Source organism: Saccostrea echinata, unplaced genomic scaffold (genome assembly GCF_033153115.1).
Source record: "Saccostrea echinata isolate AGI-Se365-2 ecotype Australia unplaced genomic scaffold, CSIRO_AGI_Sech_v1 ptg000052l, whole genome shotgun sequence".
Classification (NCBI taxonomy): domain Eukaryota; kingdom Metazoa; phylum Mollusca; class Bivalvia; order Ostreida; family Ostreidae; genus Saccostrea; species Saccostrea echinata.
In genome coordinates, this window is record NW_026889801.1 from 12,879,331 (window position 1) to 12,901,069 (window position 21,739).

A 21,739-nucleotide genomic window follows, 5' to 3' on the forward strand; every position below is an offset into this window, starting at 1 on the left:
GTGTTTTCATTTAATATATCATTATATAAATATATATATTTTTTAAAACAGTTGCTGTTCAAACTTGTCACCAAATGTTGTATGCATCAGAAATTAAAAGGTTATCTCCATTGAAATGTCCAGGGTTGGTAATTTCCCCTTAACGCCAATCAAGATGGAAAAGGCGGAAGAGGAGGTATCTCTACTGGATGTCTGTCTGCCAAAGTAGCCAGTTCCAAGAATTGCTGTACCTTGGAACGAGAAAGATAGTCACATAGCAAATTTTCTTTGCTTGACAAATGTATTGCTCTAAAATAAATATTAAATTCTAGACAGGTTAGCACCAGTTTCCTCAACAAAAACATTATGTGTTTATCCTTAGCTGTTTGCTTATTGATCACATGAACCAGTGCATGATTGTCAGTGTTAAACAAAATACATTTATTAGCAAGGTATTTTGACCACGTTTGCACAGCAAGTACTATAGGATAAAATTCCAAAATAGCAATATTCTGGTATCTCCAATTAATATCCCAATTCCTTGAAACCACTGACTACCAAGCACTGCAGAATATCCAATAGACCCTGATGCATCAGTATACAACTTTATTTCAGTAGAATTTAACCACCTATCAGGCAAAAACATGGTAGATCCATTGTAATTTGAAAGAAAACTCAGCCAAACATTTAGATCTTCTTTTACTTCCTCTGTCATTCTAATTTTATAGTATTGTTTTTTAATTCCAATAGTCAAGTCTATCAGTCTCCTAAGAAAAGACCTACCGGGCAATACTACATTACATGCAAAATTCAATAAACCTATCAGTGACTGCAATTCCTTGAGTGTCAATTTTTGTTGTTGTAAACTTGATTCAATTTTCGTAACACACTTAAGGATCTTATCATCTGGAAGCCTAGATTCCATTTTAACTGAATCCAATTCATATCCCAAGTAAGTTATGATCTGGCTGGGTCCACATGTTTTTTCAAGTGATATTGGGACCCCTATATCCATCAACATATCGAGGAATGCCTTCAACTGTTTAACACATTCAGTAGGTGATTTATTAATGATTATAAAATCGTCTAAAACATGGGATATGCAAGATATTTTCAGTTTATTCTGAGCTATCCATTGTAATGCTGTTGAAAATCTTTCAAAAATTCTACAAGAAGAACTAAGACCAAATTGCAAGCAGGAGTCCACATAATATTTGTTATTCCACTTGAAACCTAAATACTTAAATTGTGATTGATGCATGTTGATAATTCTAAAAGCCGATTTTATATCTGTCTTGCAGCAGTATGCACCTTTTCCACAATTTTTTATTAATTGAATAGCATCTGAAACCGATGAGTATTGAACAAATGACTCATCCGGTGGAATCCCATCATTGATGGACTTGTTTTCTGGATATGATAGATGATGAATCATTCTGTATTCCCCAGGTTCTTTCTTTTCAACTAAGCCTAATGGAGAGCATTGTAAATCAGGTCTTGGTTTTATTTCAAAAGGTCCATAAACCCTCCCAGCCAAAATTTCCTTTTGTATCTTACTAGATATAACCTGTGGGTTTTGGAAAGCAGAATTTAAATTCTTTGATTCAATACCAGGGCATTCACCCACAAAACCCAACGAAAACCCATTAGAGAAACCATTTATTAGATATTTGGATTCATCTTCATCATATCCATCTAACCATTTTGCCAATTTACTTACTTTTACTGGTGTCATTCCTTTGTTTGGAAGGGTTGGTAAATTCTTTGTTATTTTTATTTGTTTGGGTGTAGAATTTTCTAAGGAAACGAAAGGGCTGCTGTGTTTGTTTGTTACAGTGATTAAATGGGTGGTTGCTGCCACAGTTGTAACACATATGTTGGAAACGACAGGATAGACCTGCACGACACTGCTTACCTGCATGATAATTGAAACACGCCCCTTTTGGGATGGGCCCTGACGGTGCGTCTTTATTTTCACTACTTACTTTTGTCAATAGATCAGTTTTGAGTCTAGCATTTACATACAATTCCATGTGAACATCACCCCATGCAACTTGTCCTTGAGATACAAGCTGTCTAAATTCTGCATCGTAATTTTTCCAATTACCTTTGGCATCAGCAATATCTCTCACTGCCTATAAATGCTTGGCTAATTTTGACTGCTGTTCAGGATATTTGATACTATATATTGCTGCATACCTGTTCCAAGCTGTAATCCAGTCATGCATAGAGGAAACACTTGACTTGTTTTCGGCATCGTTCTCAACCTGGTGAATGGTTAACTTCCCCTGAGTATCACTATTTTCTACTTGCAAAGAGAACTTACCCTTTTTCTGTTTTTCCTTTGATAAAAGTTTAACAAAATCAATGCACTGATTAGACCATATCTTAGTCTTGATTTGGTCAGACACAAGAGCTTCTATTGGCACTGCTGTGCTGACAAATCCTGTTTGTCCCCTACCTTTATTTGACTCAGTGGCCTCGGGCAATACACTAGACCGAGAATTTACAGTGACACTATTATCTGAGATGGAAATCTGTGGAGATGCGTGCACATTACTATTGTCTATACTCCCCTGATTATTCAAATTCGATGATCTAGTGTTGACAATTTCATTAACAAGTGTTGTTATTGAAGCCGTAACCCTATCAGTGACAGTTCTGGTGATTTCCTCCACCACGTCATCAGGTACCGAGATTTGGTCTGCTTCCAACCGTCTTTTCTTTCCTTGTCGGGAAGTAGTGGGTGGAACCGCTCGTGCCCTACTTGACTGTCTCTTTGGAGGCATTGTGTATATACTGAAAATATATACTTCTAATTCTTTAGTGATGCTGTAAAAAGAATTACTTTTTGTCAATAAAAAGTAAGAGATATGATGAGATCTATATTTTCTAGATTTGTCATGTAAACAACAACAAATGGATAAATACATGTATCTTAAATCCGTATTTTTTTTTTTTTTTTTAAATTTTGTCAAATACTAAACATATCCGAATAAGGCAGTTACCCTCTTAAGTAATGCTGATTTTCAAGAGTAAAATCTCACCATAGAATGTTTAATATCTTGTCCTCAGGAAACACAAACAACTTGTGTTGATCCTTATGAGGAAAACCTCGTTAGAGGAGTTTTAACACAATATTGTCCTCAGAAAACACAAACAAATTGTGTTGATCCTTATGAGGAAACCTCGTTAGAGGAGTTTAAACACAATATTGTCCTCAGGAAACACAAACAACTTGTGTTGATCCCAATGAGGAAAACCTCAGTAGAGGAGTTTGTAATATTGTCCTCAGTAAACACAAACAACTTGTGTTGATCCCAATGAGGAAAACCTCAGTAGAGGAGTTTGTAATATTGTCCTCAGGAAACACAAACAACTTGTGTTGATCCTTATGAGGAAAACCTCGAGAGAGGAGTTTTAATCAACATTGTCCTCGGGAAACACAAACCACTTGTGTTGATCCCAATGAGGAAAACCTCAATAGAGGAGTTTGTAATATTGTCCTCAGGAAACACAAACAACTTGTGTTGATCCTAATGAGGAAAACCTCAAAAGAGGAGTTTGTAATATTGTCCTCAGGAAACACAAACAACTTGTATTGATCCTTATGAGGAAAACCTCGAAGAGGAGTTTTAATACAGTATTGTCCTCGGGAAACACAAAAAAAAACTTGTGTTGATGCAAATGAGGTAAAATAAGTAAGAAATAAAAAATAAATAAATAATAAATTTGAATAGATCAATCAATAACTTACTAAATAAGTAAACAAATTAATTTATTAATTGAATAAGTAAATTGAATAAGAACACATTTCAACACGGAAATGAGAGAATCTTGATTATCAGAAACAAGCAAAGTTATAATCAATTTTAGAACTGGATCATCGTGTCAAACAAAAATTTGATATTTCATAGGTTTTTTTTTTTTTTTTTTTTTTTTTTTTTTTTTACATATCTATACATGTACGTCTAGTATACATATTAACTGGTATATATATATATATATATATATATATATATATATATATATATATATATATATATATATATATATATATATATATATATATATATATACATGTTGTTTTTTTGTTTTTTGTTTGTTTATATATATATATATATATATATATATATATAAATCATTATTATTTCTGCATTTTGCATTTCTAATCTATATCGGTTATCGGACAAAAGTTGAAACCTTGTACACTTTTAATAGCATAGGAATGGCTTCAGCTGTCCAAAATGATTCATCACTTCCGCAGTTACACGGTCACCAGTGAGGTCATGTTGACCTACACATATAAAACATACGTGGCCACAAAGGCTTCAACATAGATTATCGAAAACGGACGCCGTCTAATAGAAATTCTTTATTACCAAATTAAATTTAACTAAGTCATTGTTCGTGAAAGCAAAATAAATTATCAATATTGTTATAATTATTTAAGAATGAAAACATAATATTAACGTTTCCTACAGTCAGACTTCCCATCGCTACTATTATGGCGATTATCGGTCATTTTCTTTTTAAATATTCTACAGCATCGAGTTGTCCCCGTATGCAAATAGTATACAAAATAACAATGGCATTGGATAGCAATTATTAATATCAGTAACATAGCAAAATATTACGTACTTAATCTTGAAAGATTGTTAGACAAATAAAACAATTAAATTGTATGAGGAAAAAACAAAAGTGTTACCTTACCGCTTAAAATAATTTGAAGCTATCCAACACACATGTACTTTTCACGGCGTCCTAAAAGAAACTGAAAAACGACGCTATCTGGAATACCGGGTCCAGATTTTTACCGCGCATGATTTTCATTGGGCATTTACTAAATGTTTTCATTTCCAAGAATCACTTGCATTTGCCTCTCCTAATTTGGACACGCCAAAACTTCCAAGGATAATGCAAGCGCAATAACTCTAATTATACGCAGAGCATTCCAATGTACATAAAATTTTTTAAGTAAAGCTTAAAATTCATTTGCGTTAGAGTGATGAAGTAAAATAAAGAAGAGTGCTTTATAAAACAGTGTAAAATATTGGTTGTGAGGTATTAAACATGGGATAAAAAGAATCTCCCATGATTTGCAGTTGGATATGACTTTTATCCAACTCGTTGTGTGTTTTGTAAAAAAAAAAACACAACTCGTTGAATAAAAATCATATCCAACTACAAATCATGGGAGATCCGATATGTTTCATTTTCTCTGAAAAAATGCAAAAAAAATTCCTATAAAATAATTAAGACTAATATCGACCTTTCAATGTTGAAACCAGAACTTGATAATAGGGATTTTTTTAAGATCTATGAAATAAAATTTTGGTGTGGCATTCCTCCTTAAGTGTAGCCGTAGTTGTTGCGTGTTCGATATTAGGGTCATGTGATTTTTGGGTATAAATAGCAGATCGCACGGTTGTTGTTTAATCTACGCTCGCTTGGTTCTTAGAATGTCAAGTAAAGTGTATTAAGAATACTTTAATTGGGAAAAAATGGATGATACACAGTCATATGGAATCTTCCATGGATGACTTCGAATTTGTATGTACATATTTGAATCAAAGTTTGCAGTCAATAGTATTTGTTTGATAGAGATAAAAAGTGTAATATACTGAATCTTGTGAATGTTTTGTATATAGAAAATGAAGAGCTAACGAGCAGCATCTTGTCCACGACATTTGTATTTATTGATTATTTAGCACTTGATTAAATTATATTCAGACGAAGTGAGGGAGAGTATAATGTTTATTGAACAAATAGGATCATTAAGCATTTCATATATTAATATGTGAAATAAATAAAAAAAAGTCTGTGTTGAATGAATAAATAAATATATTAATTACATGTACATGAATAACTCATAAGCTCTAACTACTTCCAGTCCAGAAATAATGGACGGATGTTTACCAGACTATGCCTGTATATTACGGACATAGTCAGAGGCGTTTGGAAAGTTGCAATTTATTTCTTGAATAGTTTAAAAATCTGCTTTTCTTCGTACATGTATCAAACATTTAATACTATTTTTTATATCCAGCAAATGTTAAGGAGGTTCGATCCTTCGATCAAACGTATTGAGAATATTTTATCAAGGTATATTTTTAGAATCTACACACATAGTTCAATAAATATATCAAAAAAAAAAAAAAAAAAAAAAAAAGCAAATGAAAATTATTAAAAAAAAAAAAAAAAAAAAAAAAAAAAAAAAAAAATTAAAAAATAACCCCAAAAACAAAAAAAAATGTGCCAATGCGCTTCTTTTGGCGCCATGTAGCATTTAATATGACCTTTTTGCACTGTGATTATGTCTAACACATAAATCAATTTTTTAACGTTTTTCCTCCAATGCTTTTTTTTTTCAAGAAGATTGTCGGAACAAACACAGTCTCATTTCATCTTGAATAAACACATAATATTTGTGACAAAAAAGCTTCAAATTACTTCACATTGTCAATTATTTGACCTTTCTGCACTCAAAAAAATGTCATTTTTCCAGCATTAAAAATTTAACAAGCAATAAAATCATTTGAAAGTAATGTCATTTTACTGAATTTTAGCAGAATGTATATTCAGAAAAGAATATTAAAAGTGAGGGTTTCTGATGCAAATTTTTCGATATTACTAATAGCGTGTTAATTTAAAGCTTAAATTTGGGATATTTTTTCCTGGACATCAACAATATATTTGCTATTTTTGTCAAATATGATGATAGAATTCATGAAAGTTAATTCAATATTTAGGACCAGTATAAAAAAGTTCACTGCACAGAATAACTCTGTGTGCAGACTGCATTTAAAAATAAGAATCCGATCTTAAGAAGACTGTAAATACTTCGAGAGAGAAATCGATCATTTTCTTGTAAAAACCGTCAGCCACAAAAGAAAGTTCCTCACTAAATGCTCTTGGTATGGAATTTAATCATGGGGTTTTTAATTGAATATACAGTCAAATCTCCTTATCTCGAATTCAATGGGACCAAAAAAAATCGAGATATCCAAGGATTCGATATATCCATTGTAAAATACTTAAAGAATAAAGGCTTAGGACTTCCAAATCAATTTGACATATCCATGGTATTCGAGATATCAGTTTTCGAGATACAGGAGTTTAACTGTAGTTTAATTTGCATTGTAAAATCCAAAGTATACCTGCACTTAAAACTGACTTTTGGGTCTTTTTTCGTCGCTTCTGTTGCTTTTACAGTATATCTTTACCTTATTTCACTTTGTATATTTACTGAAGAATTCTGTCAATTTGGCACCAAAATTTGAATGTTAAAATGATTTAAGACTGTGATGCAATAAAATAATTCTATGTTTTTCTTGTCCTTACTGTTTTCCAAATATAGAGAATGTACACTTACCAGCCCTTTATTGAACATTAGGTATGCATAAGAGGTGGAGCTAACATCGTAAGAATGGCTCTTAAATTAGACTAGATAAATAACAATAACATGTATAAAATACGAAATTACTCTTTCTAATTTACTCCTTTATTCTGTATGGCAAAGTACACTATTAACAAAGGTTTCAAAACGAAATAACAAGATCAGCACGTCCATGTAAGGAAAGAATACTTTGAATCGATGCCTGTCAACGTGTTTGAACACAGTGTCCTAATTAGTTCAAAACATGCTACCTTACAAGTCACGTGACGGAAGTTAGTATTCACAAAGTTACCTTAGGTAAGAAACCACGCGGGGAATTATAATATTCAACATGCCATAGCCCTTAGTTATAACATAGAAGGCGAATGTAAGATTGAGTGATTGATTGCCTATTGTTTAACGCCGCGAATGTAAGAAGAAGCAGTTTTTTTTCTATTAAACCATGAACGCATGCTTGTCTATTAATCTCCTTTTGACACAACATTATTAATGCAAATATACAACTACTGCTAAACAAAGAACAATAAACAAACATGCGATGACTATATATAAAGTCCGTGAAAAATTAGGCGTCCTCATTATCGTACGGAAATTCAAAAAATTGTGATGATTTTTTGAAAAATTATTTATCAGTTTTTAAGCTTTACTTTGCATCACATATGTAGACTTTCAATGTAAATATTTTGTGACTTTTTCATTAATTGTCCTTTCACAGTATTTTAATAAAAAATGCATATTCATTTTAATTACTAAAAATAAGAAGAAAGTTTATACCACTTCTTTTGGTTGTGTAGACAGATCAAAGCGAGAAGAAATGTGGTGAGGTTACTTGCAACTACTATTCAACTTGTATACATACACTACACAACAGTGTATGCATCATGACAGGTATGTGATGAATGTATGTAAACTGTTATTATTTCTAAGAGTTTTTCTATTTGAAACCTTTCATATTTTTAACAAAAACCAAGGTTTTATAATCATAAAAGGTTCTTGATAGTTTTTAACGACTATCAAACCCAGTCTTAAGAGTTAATGCTAACACCCTCTCCCCCTTTGACCTAGACACTTGGATGTGCTTTATTTCTTTAAACATCTACATTTCAAAACATCATGATGTATATCAAAGACATTATGAAAGACATTTCCACTGCATTTCCAAAAGAAACATCTCGTTTTGACTAACAAGAATTTAATGATTCAACTTTATTGTACCCTATTACATGTGCTGTAATATATGTGTCAAATAACTGACATGGTATTGGTGTAATAAACATTTAGGAGACATGCAACATATTTCCAGAAAAGCTCAATTGAAACTTGTTTAAGTGAGCTTCAATAATACCATCATAACCATAACCATACACATATCTTTGTAAAGAGTGCACTGAATTTAACGCATAAACTATAGGCAAGAAGTTAAGTGCTTTCAATCTTTGTTGCAGTATATCTTCTTTTCATTTATATATAAATTCGATTCATGTTTAATTTTATAGGACATATTCTTTTTGATCGAAAACGTTTTCTTTAAATAATGTTTAAGAAACATCTCTTTCACATTTTTTTAATTAAAAAAAAAAACAAACAAGCATTGAAAACAACCAATATAAGTTAGTTTTATGAACATGTTATCCTATTATCTAAAATTTGATAATTTTAAAGCCTATAGTCTAATACCTAAGTGTTAGTGTTCTTTTTTACTTCCGTTTTGTTATTTTGACTTAACCAGCTATGAAGTTGATTTGAATGACATTTTCGTAAATAAACGTACATATGAAGAAATTTATGCTAAGCACGTTAAAACGAGGCTAAATAGCTGTTAATGAAAAATAACGATAACAATGCATATTAAGATTATACAAAATTCATAAAGCCATTTTTATGTACATATTATTTTCAATAATTTGTCTAGAATGTACAGAGCGAATTCCAAACTTGAAAAATGGAAAACTAGTGATGCGTTTACGTTCTCCTCATACTGCTATATTTGGATGTAACCCCGGGTACACAGCTGTGGGTTCTGTAAATACCATTTACTGCGCACCGGGAGGAAAATGGGGATCTTTATCTTATAGCTGTATGGCCCCAGGTAAGTTTATGACTGTTTATTTAGGGGGATTGTTAGTTATACTTGAGATCGAGGTATGTTTTTCATAGAGGTTGTCTAATTCTACCAAGAGCTTCTTTTAATTTAATCTGACGTTGTTGCAAAGATCTTAAATTGTGGTAAGAGACTTAAAAATGATTTGAATGTAGAATTAGAAAATGCACAGTGCAGGAAGAAAAAACCTCATTTTATTCTGTGGAAATTAGATTAACCTTAGCTTGTTTAAGGATATTGAGGTACGCCAAGTACTGAATGTGCAGACAATCACCTTTATTCTAAATGTTGAAGATAAGCAAATTATTCATATATGCATTTTAAGGTATTTTTTATTGTCCAAAAAGTGCAACATATCCGAATACACGAAAGGCTATGAATACTCCTGTTCGATTTGAATCAAGAAGAAATGTAACCTGTGAAGGAATATTATGTATTATTTCTTTTCTAAATAGATTTTTTTTCGATAAAGCTTTTTATCGAAAATCTTAAAAAGCGAAAATTTATCTGAATTTTTCGGTACTCTTTTATTTCATCTGGATTTTCAAAAAAGTACCTCCATTTCAATTAAATTAACATTGAATCAATTCACTTCTGGTTGCATTATCTAAAATCTCTTAGAAAGACAAAATAGAAAAAAAAAATGAAGTTTTCCATTTGATTTAGTCCATGGAGGTTATAGTCCATGGGGAGGCTGGACATCGTGTACAAAATCTTGTGACACTGGGTCCTACACCAGGAGCAGAGCATGTAACAACCCAGCACCAAATTACGGAGGGAATAACTGTCAGGGGAATTCAACAGAAACTGCGGACTGTAATAATCAAGATTGCCCAGGTAAGCTATTCATTACACTAGATCTATATCAATGTAGGATAATCAGGTTAACTTCAAATAAGACATCGAGTGACGATCGTTTAATGGAGCTCATAAATCAAATACCGACATATATAAGTAAAAATAACTTATGTCCTAATATGAATTTTAGATAAATTAATTTAATGTTGCCTTATTCTGCAAAGAAATAATGACACTTTTATAAAAACAAGTAAGGATATATAAGTCTACGTTAATGTCGATATATTTTTTAAAAAAAGGTGATAAATTGGTATGATTCCGAATTTCTAAATAAGGTCTTCTGAAATTGTGGACCACTGTTTTGATTTTCATAGCATAGCGCATAACAAAAACAAATATATCATATTTGAAACATTGACGAATTAGATTATGAGTATGTAAATATACCTGGGCGTTTTGTTACATTCATTTGAAGTTAAAATTGATTAAAAATGATAAGAATACAAATTTGTGATTTTAGTGTATTTGAACAATGATCAAGGAAATTAGGACAAATCATTACAAATGATTAATATCGACATTAATTTAGGTAATATAGAAACTAGTTGAAAAAGTTTAGATTTAAACAGACTCTTTTGTGTGACAATAAAACCCTTTTTATTTCATTATTCATACTTGATAATACAAAAATAAAACAGCCAACTTTTCGAGGTTTTGGGGCAAATTGGTCAATAGTGATAATAATTGACATACATGTATGTACATTAAATATGTAAAATGTGCATTGATATATAGAATCTTATGAACTTGTTAGTTTTCTAATATCAAAAATTATACATTTTCTAATGTTAGTTTTCTTAACTTGTTAGTTTTCTAATATAAAAAAAAATATACATTTTCATTCCACATTCCATTTACTAAAGATGATCAACAACTCCAGTGATAAAAACTATAAAATATACTGGTCCATCAATATTTTCATTGTTGAATGAAGTGCTTGTTCCTTTTTTGTTTTCTCTTTGCATAATGTTATGCTTAATGTTAGAAAAAAAATATTTCCTATTTTTCTTTAATATTAAGGTAACAAAATTAAATTACATAATGTATATATTAAAGAACAATCTTTGAATAATTTGAAACATGCAAATTTATTTGAATAGGTCTTTCTTTGTGAGCAAAAAGCATTCGATTGTTTTCTTTTGTAGGACAAGATCCTCTGGAACTGGAGTGAAATATATCAAAAGTATTTTAAAGAGCAGCAGAATGTTATTTGATTTTTTGGTTCCTTAATAAATGATTCGACCTGGGTTTTAGATTTTCTCTTATACTTAAATAGAACGACTTATTTTAAAATCTAAATCTAAATTCACTCTATATTTTTGAGATAAATTTCTTAGTGGTAAATTACTTTCAAAAAAGCCAAGCAAAAGAATGTACTGGCAACAGAACGGAGAGTCAGAATCATAGAATATTGAATAAAAGATTTATTCTACTTGTTTCTTTGAATTCTTTAGTGTTTTAATTTCAGGAATGTCACTTCTCATCTTTTGAGAAAAGTTTATTAGAATTTCAACTTTTTAGCTCACCTGAGCCGAAGGCTCAAGTGAGCTTTTCTAATTGAAATTTGTCCGTTGTCTGTCGTCGTTGGCGTTGTTGTTGTTGTCGTAAACTTTTCACATTTTCATCTTCTTTCTCTAGAACTACTGGGTCAATTTCAACCAAACTTGGCACAGAGTATCCTTCGGGTAAGGGGATTCAAGTTCGTTTAAATGAAAGGCCACGCCCTCTTCCAAGGGGAGATAATAAAGAATTAGTGAAAAATAAATAGCATCTTTTAAAAATCTTCTTCTCAAGAACCACAGGGCTAGGAAAGATAAAACTCATGTGAAAGCATCCTCAGGTAGGGTGGATTCAAATTTGTTCAAATCATGACCCCCAGGGGTATAGCGGGGCCACAATGGAGGATCAAAGTTTTACAAAGAAATATATAAGAAAAACCTTTAAAAATCTTTATCTCAAGAAAAGCAAAGCCATGATGAATCATATTTATATGGAAGCATTCTCAGGTAGTGTAGATTCCATTTTGTTCAAATCATGGCCCCTGGGGGTAGGGTGGGGCCACAATGGTGGATCAAAGTTTTACATAGAAAAATATAGGAAAAAACTTTAAAAATCTTCTTCTCAAGAACAGCAGAGCCATGATGAGTCATATTTATATGGAAGCATCCTCAGGTAGTGTAGATTCAATTTTGTTCAAATCATGACCCCCGGAGGTCGGGCGGGGCCACATTGGAGAATCAAACTTTTACATAGAAATATATAGGAAAAACCTTTGAAAATCTTCTCAAGAAAAGCAAAGCCATGATGAGTCATATTTATATGGAAGTATCCTCAGGTAGTGTAGATTCAAATTTCTTCAAATCATGACCCCTGGGTGTAGGGCGGGGCCACAATGGACTATCAAAGTTTTACATAGAAATATATAGGAAAAATCTTCAAAAATGCTCTTCTCAGGAAAAGCAAAGCCCTGATTGGTCATACTTATACGGAAGCATCCTCAGGTAGTGTAGATTCAAATTTATTCAAATCATGACCCCCGAGGTATGCGGGGCCACTTTGGAGGATGAAAGTTTTACGTAGAAATATATAGGAAAATATCTACTTCTGAAGAACTGTAAAGCCATTATTAGTCATTTTGATATGGAAGCATCCTCAGGTAGTGTAGATTCAAGTTTGTTAAAATGATGACGCCCGGGGATAGGGTCGGGCCACAATGGGAGATCAAAAATTTACATAGGAACATATAGGAAAATATCTTCTTCTCAAGAACTGAAAATTGTGTTTAGTTATTTTGATATGTCATTGATAACATCCTCAGGTAGTGTAAATTTAATTGTTCAAATAATGACCTCCGGGGTAGGTGGGGGCCCAGTGGGGGGGGGGGGGGTAGAAAGTTTTCCATAAGAGCATATAGAAAAAATATTTCTTCTCAAGAACAGAAAAGCTATGTTTAGTCATATTGATAAAATATTTCTTCTCAAGAACAGAAAAGCTATGTTTAGTCATATTGATATGGAAGCATCCTCAGGTAGTGTAGATTCAAGTTTGTTCAAATCATGACACCTGGGGTAGGGAGAAGCCATTTGGGGGATCAAATTTTTACAAAATAATATATGGGAATTTTTTTTTAAAAAATCTTCTCAAGTACAACAAAGCCATTTGTTATATTGACATGGAAGCATCATCAGGTAGTTTTAAATTCAAGCTCTCTCTCTCTCTCCCTTGTAATCTTTTCAATACTGAACTGATTTGTGCTTTTGCCTAGCCAATGTGCTCAGGTGAGCGATGTGGGCCTCTTGTTTAAATTATACTGTACGTGTACATAAATTGGCGTATTAAAAATTTAGCGCAATCACTGGGTATGGAGTTGATTGCGAAATCATGAAATAGCGCTATACATGTCCGTGCTGTATATTATATTTATAAATGATTTCTAAGCAGTATTCATGAGTTAGCGCATTGTTGTCTGCGCCAAAGCCGCTAAAATATGAAACCCGTTTTTTTTTTAAATACACATACAGTAATTGAACTAAAGAATGCAAATTTTATATTTCATGAAAAACTCTTCAAAATCACAGATACGTAAATCAACCAAATTTATGGTGGACTGTTTCTTGTAGTGGAAGAATATTTTTTAAAAAAATCTTAGATCTACACATTTGCCAAACTAAATATCTTAGAACTTTAGTTGTACATAGTTTTATCAGAGAATTGTTTTTGCTATATGTGCTAGGAAAAAAAATTCAATTAATATTTTCAGAACAATTAGTATACACTTTCACACAACAGCCTTTGCTAAATCCATATAAATTATATTGCTTTTTTGCCTGAACATCGCATAGTTTGCTAATATCTTAAAATTTATATCACTGATCCAACTTTTTCTTTCATTATCTAAAAAAAAAACATGATACTTTCAGCACAGAAGTCATAAAAAAGCTTGATAATAGAAAATATTTTACTGCTTGTTTACATATATTATACTCCAAATATGATACATGTTAGTACAAAAAGGCCAAGCAATAATATAGCACATTATTTTGCAGGATTTATTTTAATTGCAAATATCATTCAAATTATTTTACACAATATAATATTAGATTTCTGACCATAATTATCTCAGGTAAAATATGGTAAAGTTTAAAGTGATTAATCTAAAAGTTATAATTCGAGTGATCGCACGCGTTGCACAGTGGTTAGAACGTTTGATCTTGAGTCACGAAGTAAGGAGCTGATTCTTACGTTACAGGTTTGAATCTTACTGTGGGGCGTGGAGTCCGGTCCTTCGGAGGAGATCGTATAAACCGAGGTCCTGTGTCGCAGTAGGTACTGGCACAAAAAAATATCCCTCACTGCTCAATGGTGCTGAGTGCCGAGTATAGGTCCAAATTTAGGTCCAAATTTGCAGCCCTCCATTTGCAAGTGGTGGCGTCTCAGTATAAATGAAAAATTCTCGAAAGGGACATTGAACAAACAAACAAACAATTGAAGTGCAAAAAAGTCAAATTAATTGTACCAGATCTAGATACACACTGACCCAAAATTCTCTTTGCGATTTTGAGTCAACTAGTTATCTAAAATATACCTCTCAGAAATCTTTGATATGACTCATTTCAGGAGTAACATACATGTACCATAAGATTTTGATGAAAGTCTCACTTATCTTCTGATCTTTGGGTCAGATATATGTTAGCAATAGGGTTTGTTCCCCAATGTTCTTTTTTCCAATATTTTTGTATATTTTTTAAAAAATGTTACAAATTAGAATATTGCTTTAAAGACTATTTCAAACTTACTGTAAATAAGCCTGTACCATATTCAGAAATATTATAAGTATATAAATTACTATAGGAGATATATTTAAAAGAAAGATAACTCTTGCTGATAGATGCATTTTTTGTACGAGTAGATGCAATAATCTGACATTATGACTTAAAAAGCCACGCTACATAATACTATATGATATGATTTAAAATGCAGTATGTATGACACTCAATATTATTTTCACCGTTTATGGTAGCTCAGTCGGTAGAGCGCTCGCTCGGTGATCGGAAGGTCGTGAGGTCGAATCTCGGCCGCGACTGACCTAAGTCAATAAAATAAGGTAGCAACTGTTCCTTCGCCATGCGCTCGGCACTTTGAAGTGAAAGTTGCGAGTCCTTCGGACGAGACCTTAAAAACCGAGGACCCGTGCCACGACAGGCGTTGGCACGATAAAAATCCCTCACTGCTAAATGGCCCTGAGTGCTGAGTAAAGGTCAAAATTTGAAGCCCTTCACCGGTATGTGGTGACTTCTCTGTATGAGTGAAAAATTATCGAATGGGACGTAAAACAACATACAATTAATATTATTTTCATATATTCCTCATATTTTTTATTTTATGCTGTGATAATAAATTACTGTTCCTTCTATAAACTGTGTCATTTCTATGAACTGTGTGTTAACTGTTTATGATTTGTGCTAGGGTCGCCCGCGTAGCGCAGTGGTTAGAGCCTTTGCTCTGGAGTCTCGAATTAAGGATTTGATCCTAACGTTGCTGGTTCCAACTCACTGTGGGATTTCGAGACCAGTCCTTTGGATGACACTGTATTAACTGAGTTACCCGTCGCAGTAGGAGCTTGTACGAAAAAAAGATCCCTCACTGCTCAAAGGCCATAAGTGCCGAGTATAGGTCTGAATTTGCATACCTCCACCGGCAAGTGATGGCATCTCAATATAAGTGAAAAATTCTCGAAGCGACGTTAAACAAACAAACGAACAAATAAACTGTGCAAAAGTTCATCATATCATGTATAGACATTAAACTTATTTCTTAAGAAACTAAACACTGCTTCATACTATTTTCAATTTAAAATATATTGCTTTTGCTGTCGGTGCAAATCAATGTTTAATACATTTAAAAAAAAAAAAAAAAAAAAAAAAAAAAAAAAAAAAAAAAAAAAAAAGGGGGGGGGGAAGTTTGGAGCAGAGGGTAATAACACCTTAATATGCAAATTAAATCAGAATTCTTTTCGATTCCTCATCGACAAATTGATACATAGAAGGAATAAATCGTCAACGGTACTCATTCTAGTTTTTTCGTTACTTTTAAGATCCATTGAGGAATATTCTAATAATTATTCCTGAACTTATTTTAATGCATAATAGATCATAATGTTACATATGTTTTTATAAGCTGTAATGTTTGATAAGTGCAAAGACGTAAGGCACAAAGACCGTAGCTCACAGTTCTTCATGGACCGTTTAAATTCCCTAGCTCAAAAATTAAAAAAAAAATCATCGCCATAGTTCAGCCACAGTAAAAAATATTGGCGCCACAGTAAAATCCTGCGATTCCGGTCGCAGATTTTGCACAAAAATAGTCACTTCGCGTACCTCTTGCGCCACAGTAAAATCGGAAATGAGGAGAACCCTGATAATTAAAGCGTTCATACTGCAATAGTGTTCACCTTCACAAAACTCTCGAATAAAGAGTGTTTGTTTTGTTTGTTTGTTGTTTAACGTCCCTCTCGAGAATTTTTCACTCATATGGAGACGCCACCACTTGCCGGTGGAGGGCTACAAATTTTGACCTATACTCGGCACTTAGGGCCATTAAGCAGTGAGGGATCTTTTTCGTGACAGCACCTACTGCCACACAGGACCTCGATTTATACGGTCTCATCCGAAGGACCGGTCTCCACATCCCACAGTGGGATTCGAAACCGCGACGTAAGGATCAACTCTAACAATGTAACATCAATCAAGAAGCAGGTGTGCTCTTCTTTACCTGGTACATTAAACTCTATAGCAAAACAAAGAAGCTGAAAAGCTCTGGATAGAGGATAGAAAGACAACAGTTCGATACTGACCACAGGTATGCTGGAAAAAAGCAAAATGTGACCGATGCTCCTCGAGCAGTCCTAAAAAGCCGTCGTAGGGATTGTTCTAGGACTGCGTTCTGTCAGCTTGGGTTTGATTGGTACTGTAGTTGTTTTTTTTTTTTACATGGTAATTAAGTAAATGAAGCAGATAGTTAAGGCACAACATTTACCAATCATAATGAAACATGAGTGATATACATGTATCAGCCTGTTTAAAAGCACTAGATTTTTTTCTTCAATCAGAACTGTTTCTACTTTGTAAACGTAAAGTTTGATATTAATAAATGACTCAAATCAGATCGAGAATACTCCAGTGACAACAACGTACCTGTAGTTTGCACAAGTTGTGCCGGATACGAAAGCTAATTGTGAGGATCATTTTATACAATAAGAATACATAAAATGGACAAATATTTCCTAACGTTTGTTTAATGACACTGTTCGTTATCTTCATTTTTTTTTCGTTTGAGACTGGTGTTATAATACACTTGTCAAAATTTCTGAGTCCCCACTTTTACTATTTTCAAAAATTTAAAAACTTTTACATCAATTTATAAGTAGCTTGCAACTTTGGCTTACCTGTCAAGGCAAAAAAAAAAAAAAAAAAAAAAAAAAAAAAAAAATGTAATCAAATGTGTGATTACTCTACCGTGAACGATTTTGTTGAAAAGCAGGAAGTGCAGGTTCTAGAATATTCAAGCTTTAAGTTGGTTCAAATTTACAAATCTGTTTTTTTCACGGTCAGTCGATAGTTCTCTGTATATCCCATGCAAAATCTGTAAATATAATTGCTTTTGTCTGAGATAAGAATGACTATTTATGCCATTTACTGGTATAATATGTATTTGTTATAGTTAGATTTGCTTAATTGTTTTAGGTAAGAATAACCCGAAATGTCAGCAAAAATCAATGTCACAGTTTAAACTTAACAATAATTTATTTACAGTAATATATAAAAAACAAAAAGTACAAACTTACAGCAAGAATCCAAACATACATGCAACAGATTGTCCTTTATTACACACAATGTCCCAGTGATAGTATCCTATCCCAGTCTCTTTATACTCCGAACGCCAGTATTACCCATGTATACAATTTACAGTGTATTTATACATTAACATAAATCTAAATGATTTTAGAAGTTGCAAATATATGATGTAACTGGAACATTCTGGACATACACGATATTCAAGCATGTTCTAGAAAAAAATGACCATATATGTTGACCACTCTGGAATGTTCTAGATGTTTCTTTATGTTACATAATCTATCTATCTATCTATCTATCTATCTATCTATCTATCTATCTATCTATCTATCTATCTATCTATATCTATCTATCTATCTATCTATCTATCTATCTATCTATCTATCTATCTATCTATCTATCTATCTATCTATCTATCTATCTATCTATATATATGACGAAACAATGCAAACATATTTCAATTACAACATACCTCCCAACATAATATAAAAATATTGAAATATTTTGGATATTTGCAAGTGCACCATATTAAAGCCATTTTGTATACTAAGCGCGCTATACCTCTTTCATAATGTATATATTTTTTAATTAATGAAGCATATACGTTTAGTATGTAAATAGATTTCCTTAAGTTAGTAAGAGTTTATGAATTTACACTTTAGTTTGCGACAGGCTTTATCATAACATTTTGAGTAGACGTACAGAGACATCTCGTCCCTTGCAATGCTATTTTTTTATCCCAACTATCAAATGTCATGTGATTCAACATTGTACATAATGATTCTTGTTTTGGCTTTTAATGAATAATACACGCCTCTTCGGTTTTACATCTAAAACAAAGCTAGTCAATAAAAGAACGCTCTATGAAAATCATTAGACTTAACAGAAAGTTACTAAATCACTGATTGAAAAAAACATTATTCATATATGCCATTCGATAGACTTTCATTAACGTATTTACTTTGATATTCGTAGATAATCGGTTTTTTAAACTGTCCATAGGTAGGTTTGGTTAGAAAATGATTTTTCGTTGGGTAGAAACAAATTGACGACTTAACTTAGAACAAAGATATGACAGAAATAGCATTAATATCTAACATTTAGAATTGGAAAAAAAAACATTGTTAAAAAAATCATACTTAAGAACCTGCATCAGCTTTGCACTAAAATAAATTTTCTATTGATATTAATATTGATACTTTAATATTTCCAAGCCTTTATTTAAAAACGCCCATTAAAAGAGTATCGGAGGAAACCAAGGCTGGAATTTACGCAATTTTATACGTCTATCCAAAGCTGATGAAGATTTGACCATGTTTTGGAGACTAGTAGTCAAATCTTTATTAATTTGGTTATGTCTGATCAATTTACAAGCGAATAATGTTGAGAATATCACCAGGTGCTTTGATCCAAACTCAGATTACAAGACTGGTAAAAAACTTAATGTCTTCTACTTTAAACTTGTGAACAACGTAGGACCCTACTCATGCTTCAAGGAATGCCTAATGCATGGTAACTGTCTCTCAGTAAACTATAACAGGAAGTTATTTGTGTGTCAGTTACTGAGTCAGAAGCCAACAGAGCAGGTGCTCTTACAAGACGACAAGGATTTTATCTACATGGAAATCCCTGACATTGTGAGTAGAAACGAGTAACTATGCATTCTTATGCTGATCATTCAAATTATATACGAAAGAGATATACGGGATAAACTTCATTTATGTTACATATTAAAGGATTTAGGACAACGTCTCTGAGCATAATGTAAATCAACTCAAATCATGATAAAGAAGACATAGCTGCCATTCAAGAGAGAGAGAGAGAGAGAGAGAGAGAGAGAGAGAGAGAGAATTCTTAACTGTGAATCAATAATTTCTGTAACATCAATGAGTGCCAAATCATATGCACAAGTAAAAAAAATAAAGCATTCAGTATTTACGCATGTACAGCAATTAAATAATTAAATTAGACGTACTAAAATATTTAATGAATGATTTTAACAATGTATATCATGACCTTTTGCTCTGTAAGTCTGCAGCATTTACTTTATCTATTTATGTAACTGACTCTCATGTGAATCGTTTTCATGCATGGCACATAATAGTTATGAAATGGCTGCGTTACAATTTCTGAAAAAAAAACCCAAAGCATATCAATACAAAATCGTTCCATCATAATAAAAAATGGAAAACTAGAAACTAATTATCACTTATTTTTACCTTCAAGAATATAAACTATGGGACAATGCAAGACTCCATTTGAGCGTTATACTTTGATAGATCGTGTATGTTCTGCTTGTTTCCAGGTCTCGAGCCCTGTTACTGTATTTAGAATGGAATGGTTTTTGGTGTGTTCAATTTATAGCCCCATAACCTTTTAGTTCAAAGGATTTGTTGATAAGATAATGAATGGACGTTAAAGCTTGATATACTTTAATATTCTTTCCAGCATCAGCTGACAATCCAATAGAGTATCGATTACTTTCGATGCAATGTACTTCTTTTGGATGGATTTAAAAAATAATCAAATTTTTGCCATAACTGTTTTGGAGAAAGGAAAAAAACGGTTGTGGGTGATCCCACGCTCATCATCAGATAACTTTTTATCAATATCTGAAGCAGAGTGATTGCTTAATATATGAACCATCCCATATATAAATATACAGTACCTGTTATGATTTTCATCAAGTTTATATAAATCTTATATTTAAATATTATAATATGAAGGATAGTCCGAAGAGATGAGTTGAATAAACAAGAGGCCCAAGGCCCTTAACGGTCACCTGAGTATGATACAACAATTTAAAGGATGCATAGAGTATAAAATGAACTGAAAGGTGAAACTTTGTTGCCAAAAAGCAAGAAAAATAGGGTGATCATGATCAACAAAATGATTGGTCTTAATATTCATTAACAGTTTATAGATTATGTTCTATAAATCTGATCCCCATTTATCACTATCACCATACAGTATATTAACAAATTATCAATGCTTCTGTACTATTTTAATCCTTTGATGAAATTTCTTACATTGGCCTCTCTTGGTCCTTGATGAACATTTAATAAGACAAATTGTTTTTGTCTCATTTTTATTTATCTACTACTTACAAGTCTATCTGATCATTAAAACTATGAAAGTACTTTTTGTATTATACAATAAAAGTTTTTGCATAATTATCCTATTCTATTTACCTTTCAAGTACATTATTTACAGTGATAAATTATCAAAAAAAAATGGCAAAGGGGAATAACTCCTCTCAGTAGAATACAAAATAATAGAGCCCTCGCCAGGACCAGAACACTTGACCAAATGGTCCAGATGTTCAAAAATCTGGTAAAAATAATCTTCCTTATTAAAACTTTTACTCTTTTTGCCTCTGATATGCCCAGGTGAAGAAGATATTTAAAGAAATAATGCATTTTTACTACAGATTCACTATATTATCAATAGAGCCCCCCCTCCCCCCAACACCAGAGCTTCTGACCCTGGGACCATAAGTTTGCTCATCATAACTAATCACTTTGTTTATCTGCTTAACACCAAGGAGCA

The 21,739-nt window shown here is 32.3% G+C and overlaps 1 protein-coding gene across 1 annotated transcript; it reads right to left on the bottom strand.

The window, feature by feature from the left end:
• Positions 1 to 460: 460 nt before the first annotated feature.
• Positions 461 to 1,900, bottom strand: LOC133203975 (uncharacterized). Its single transcript, XM_061339764.1, has one exon. It carries the CDS (start codon positions 1,898 to 1,900, stop codon positions 461 to 463), a length of 1,440 nt encoding a protein of 479 aa, XP_061195748.1.
• Positions 1,901 to 21,739: the final 19,839 nt, after the last annotated feature.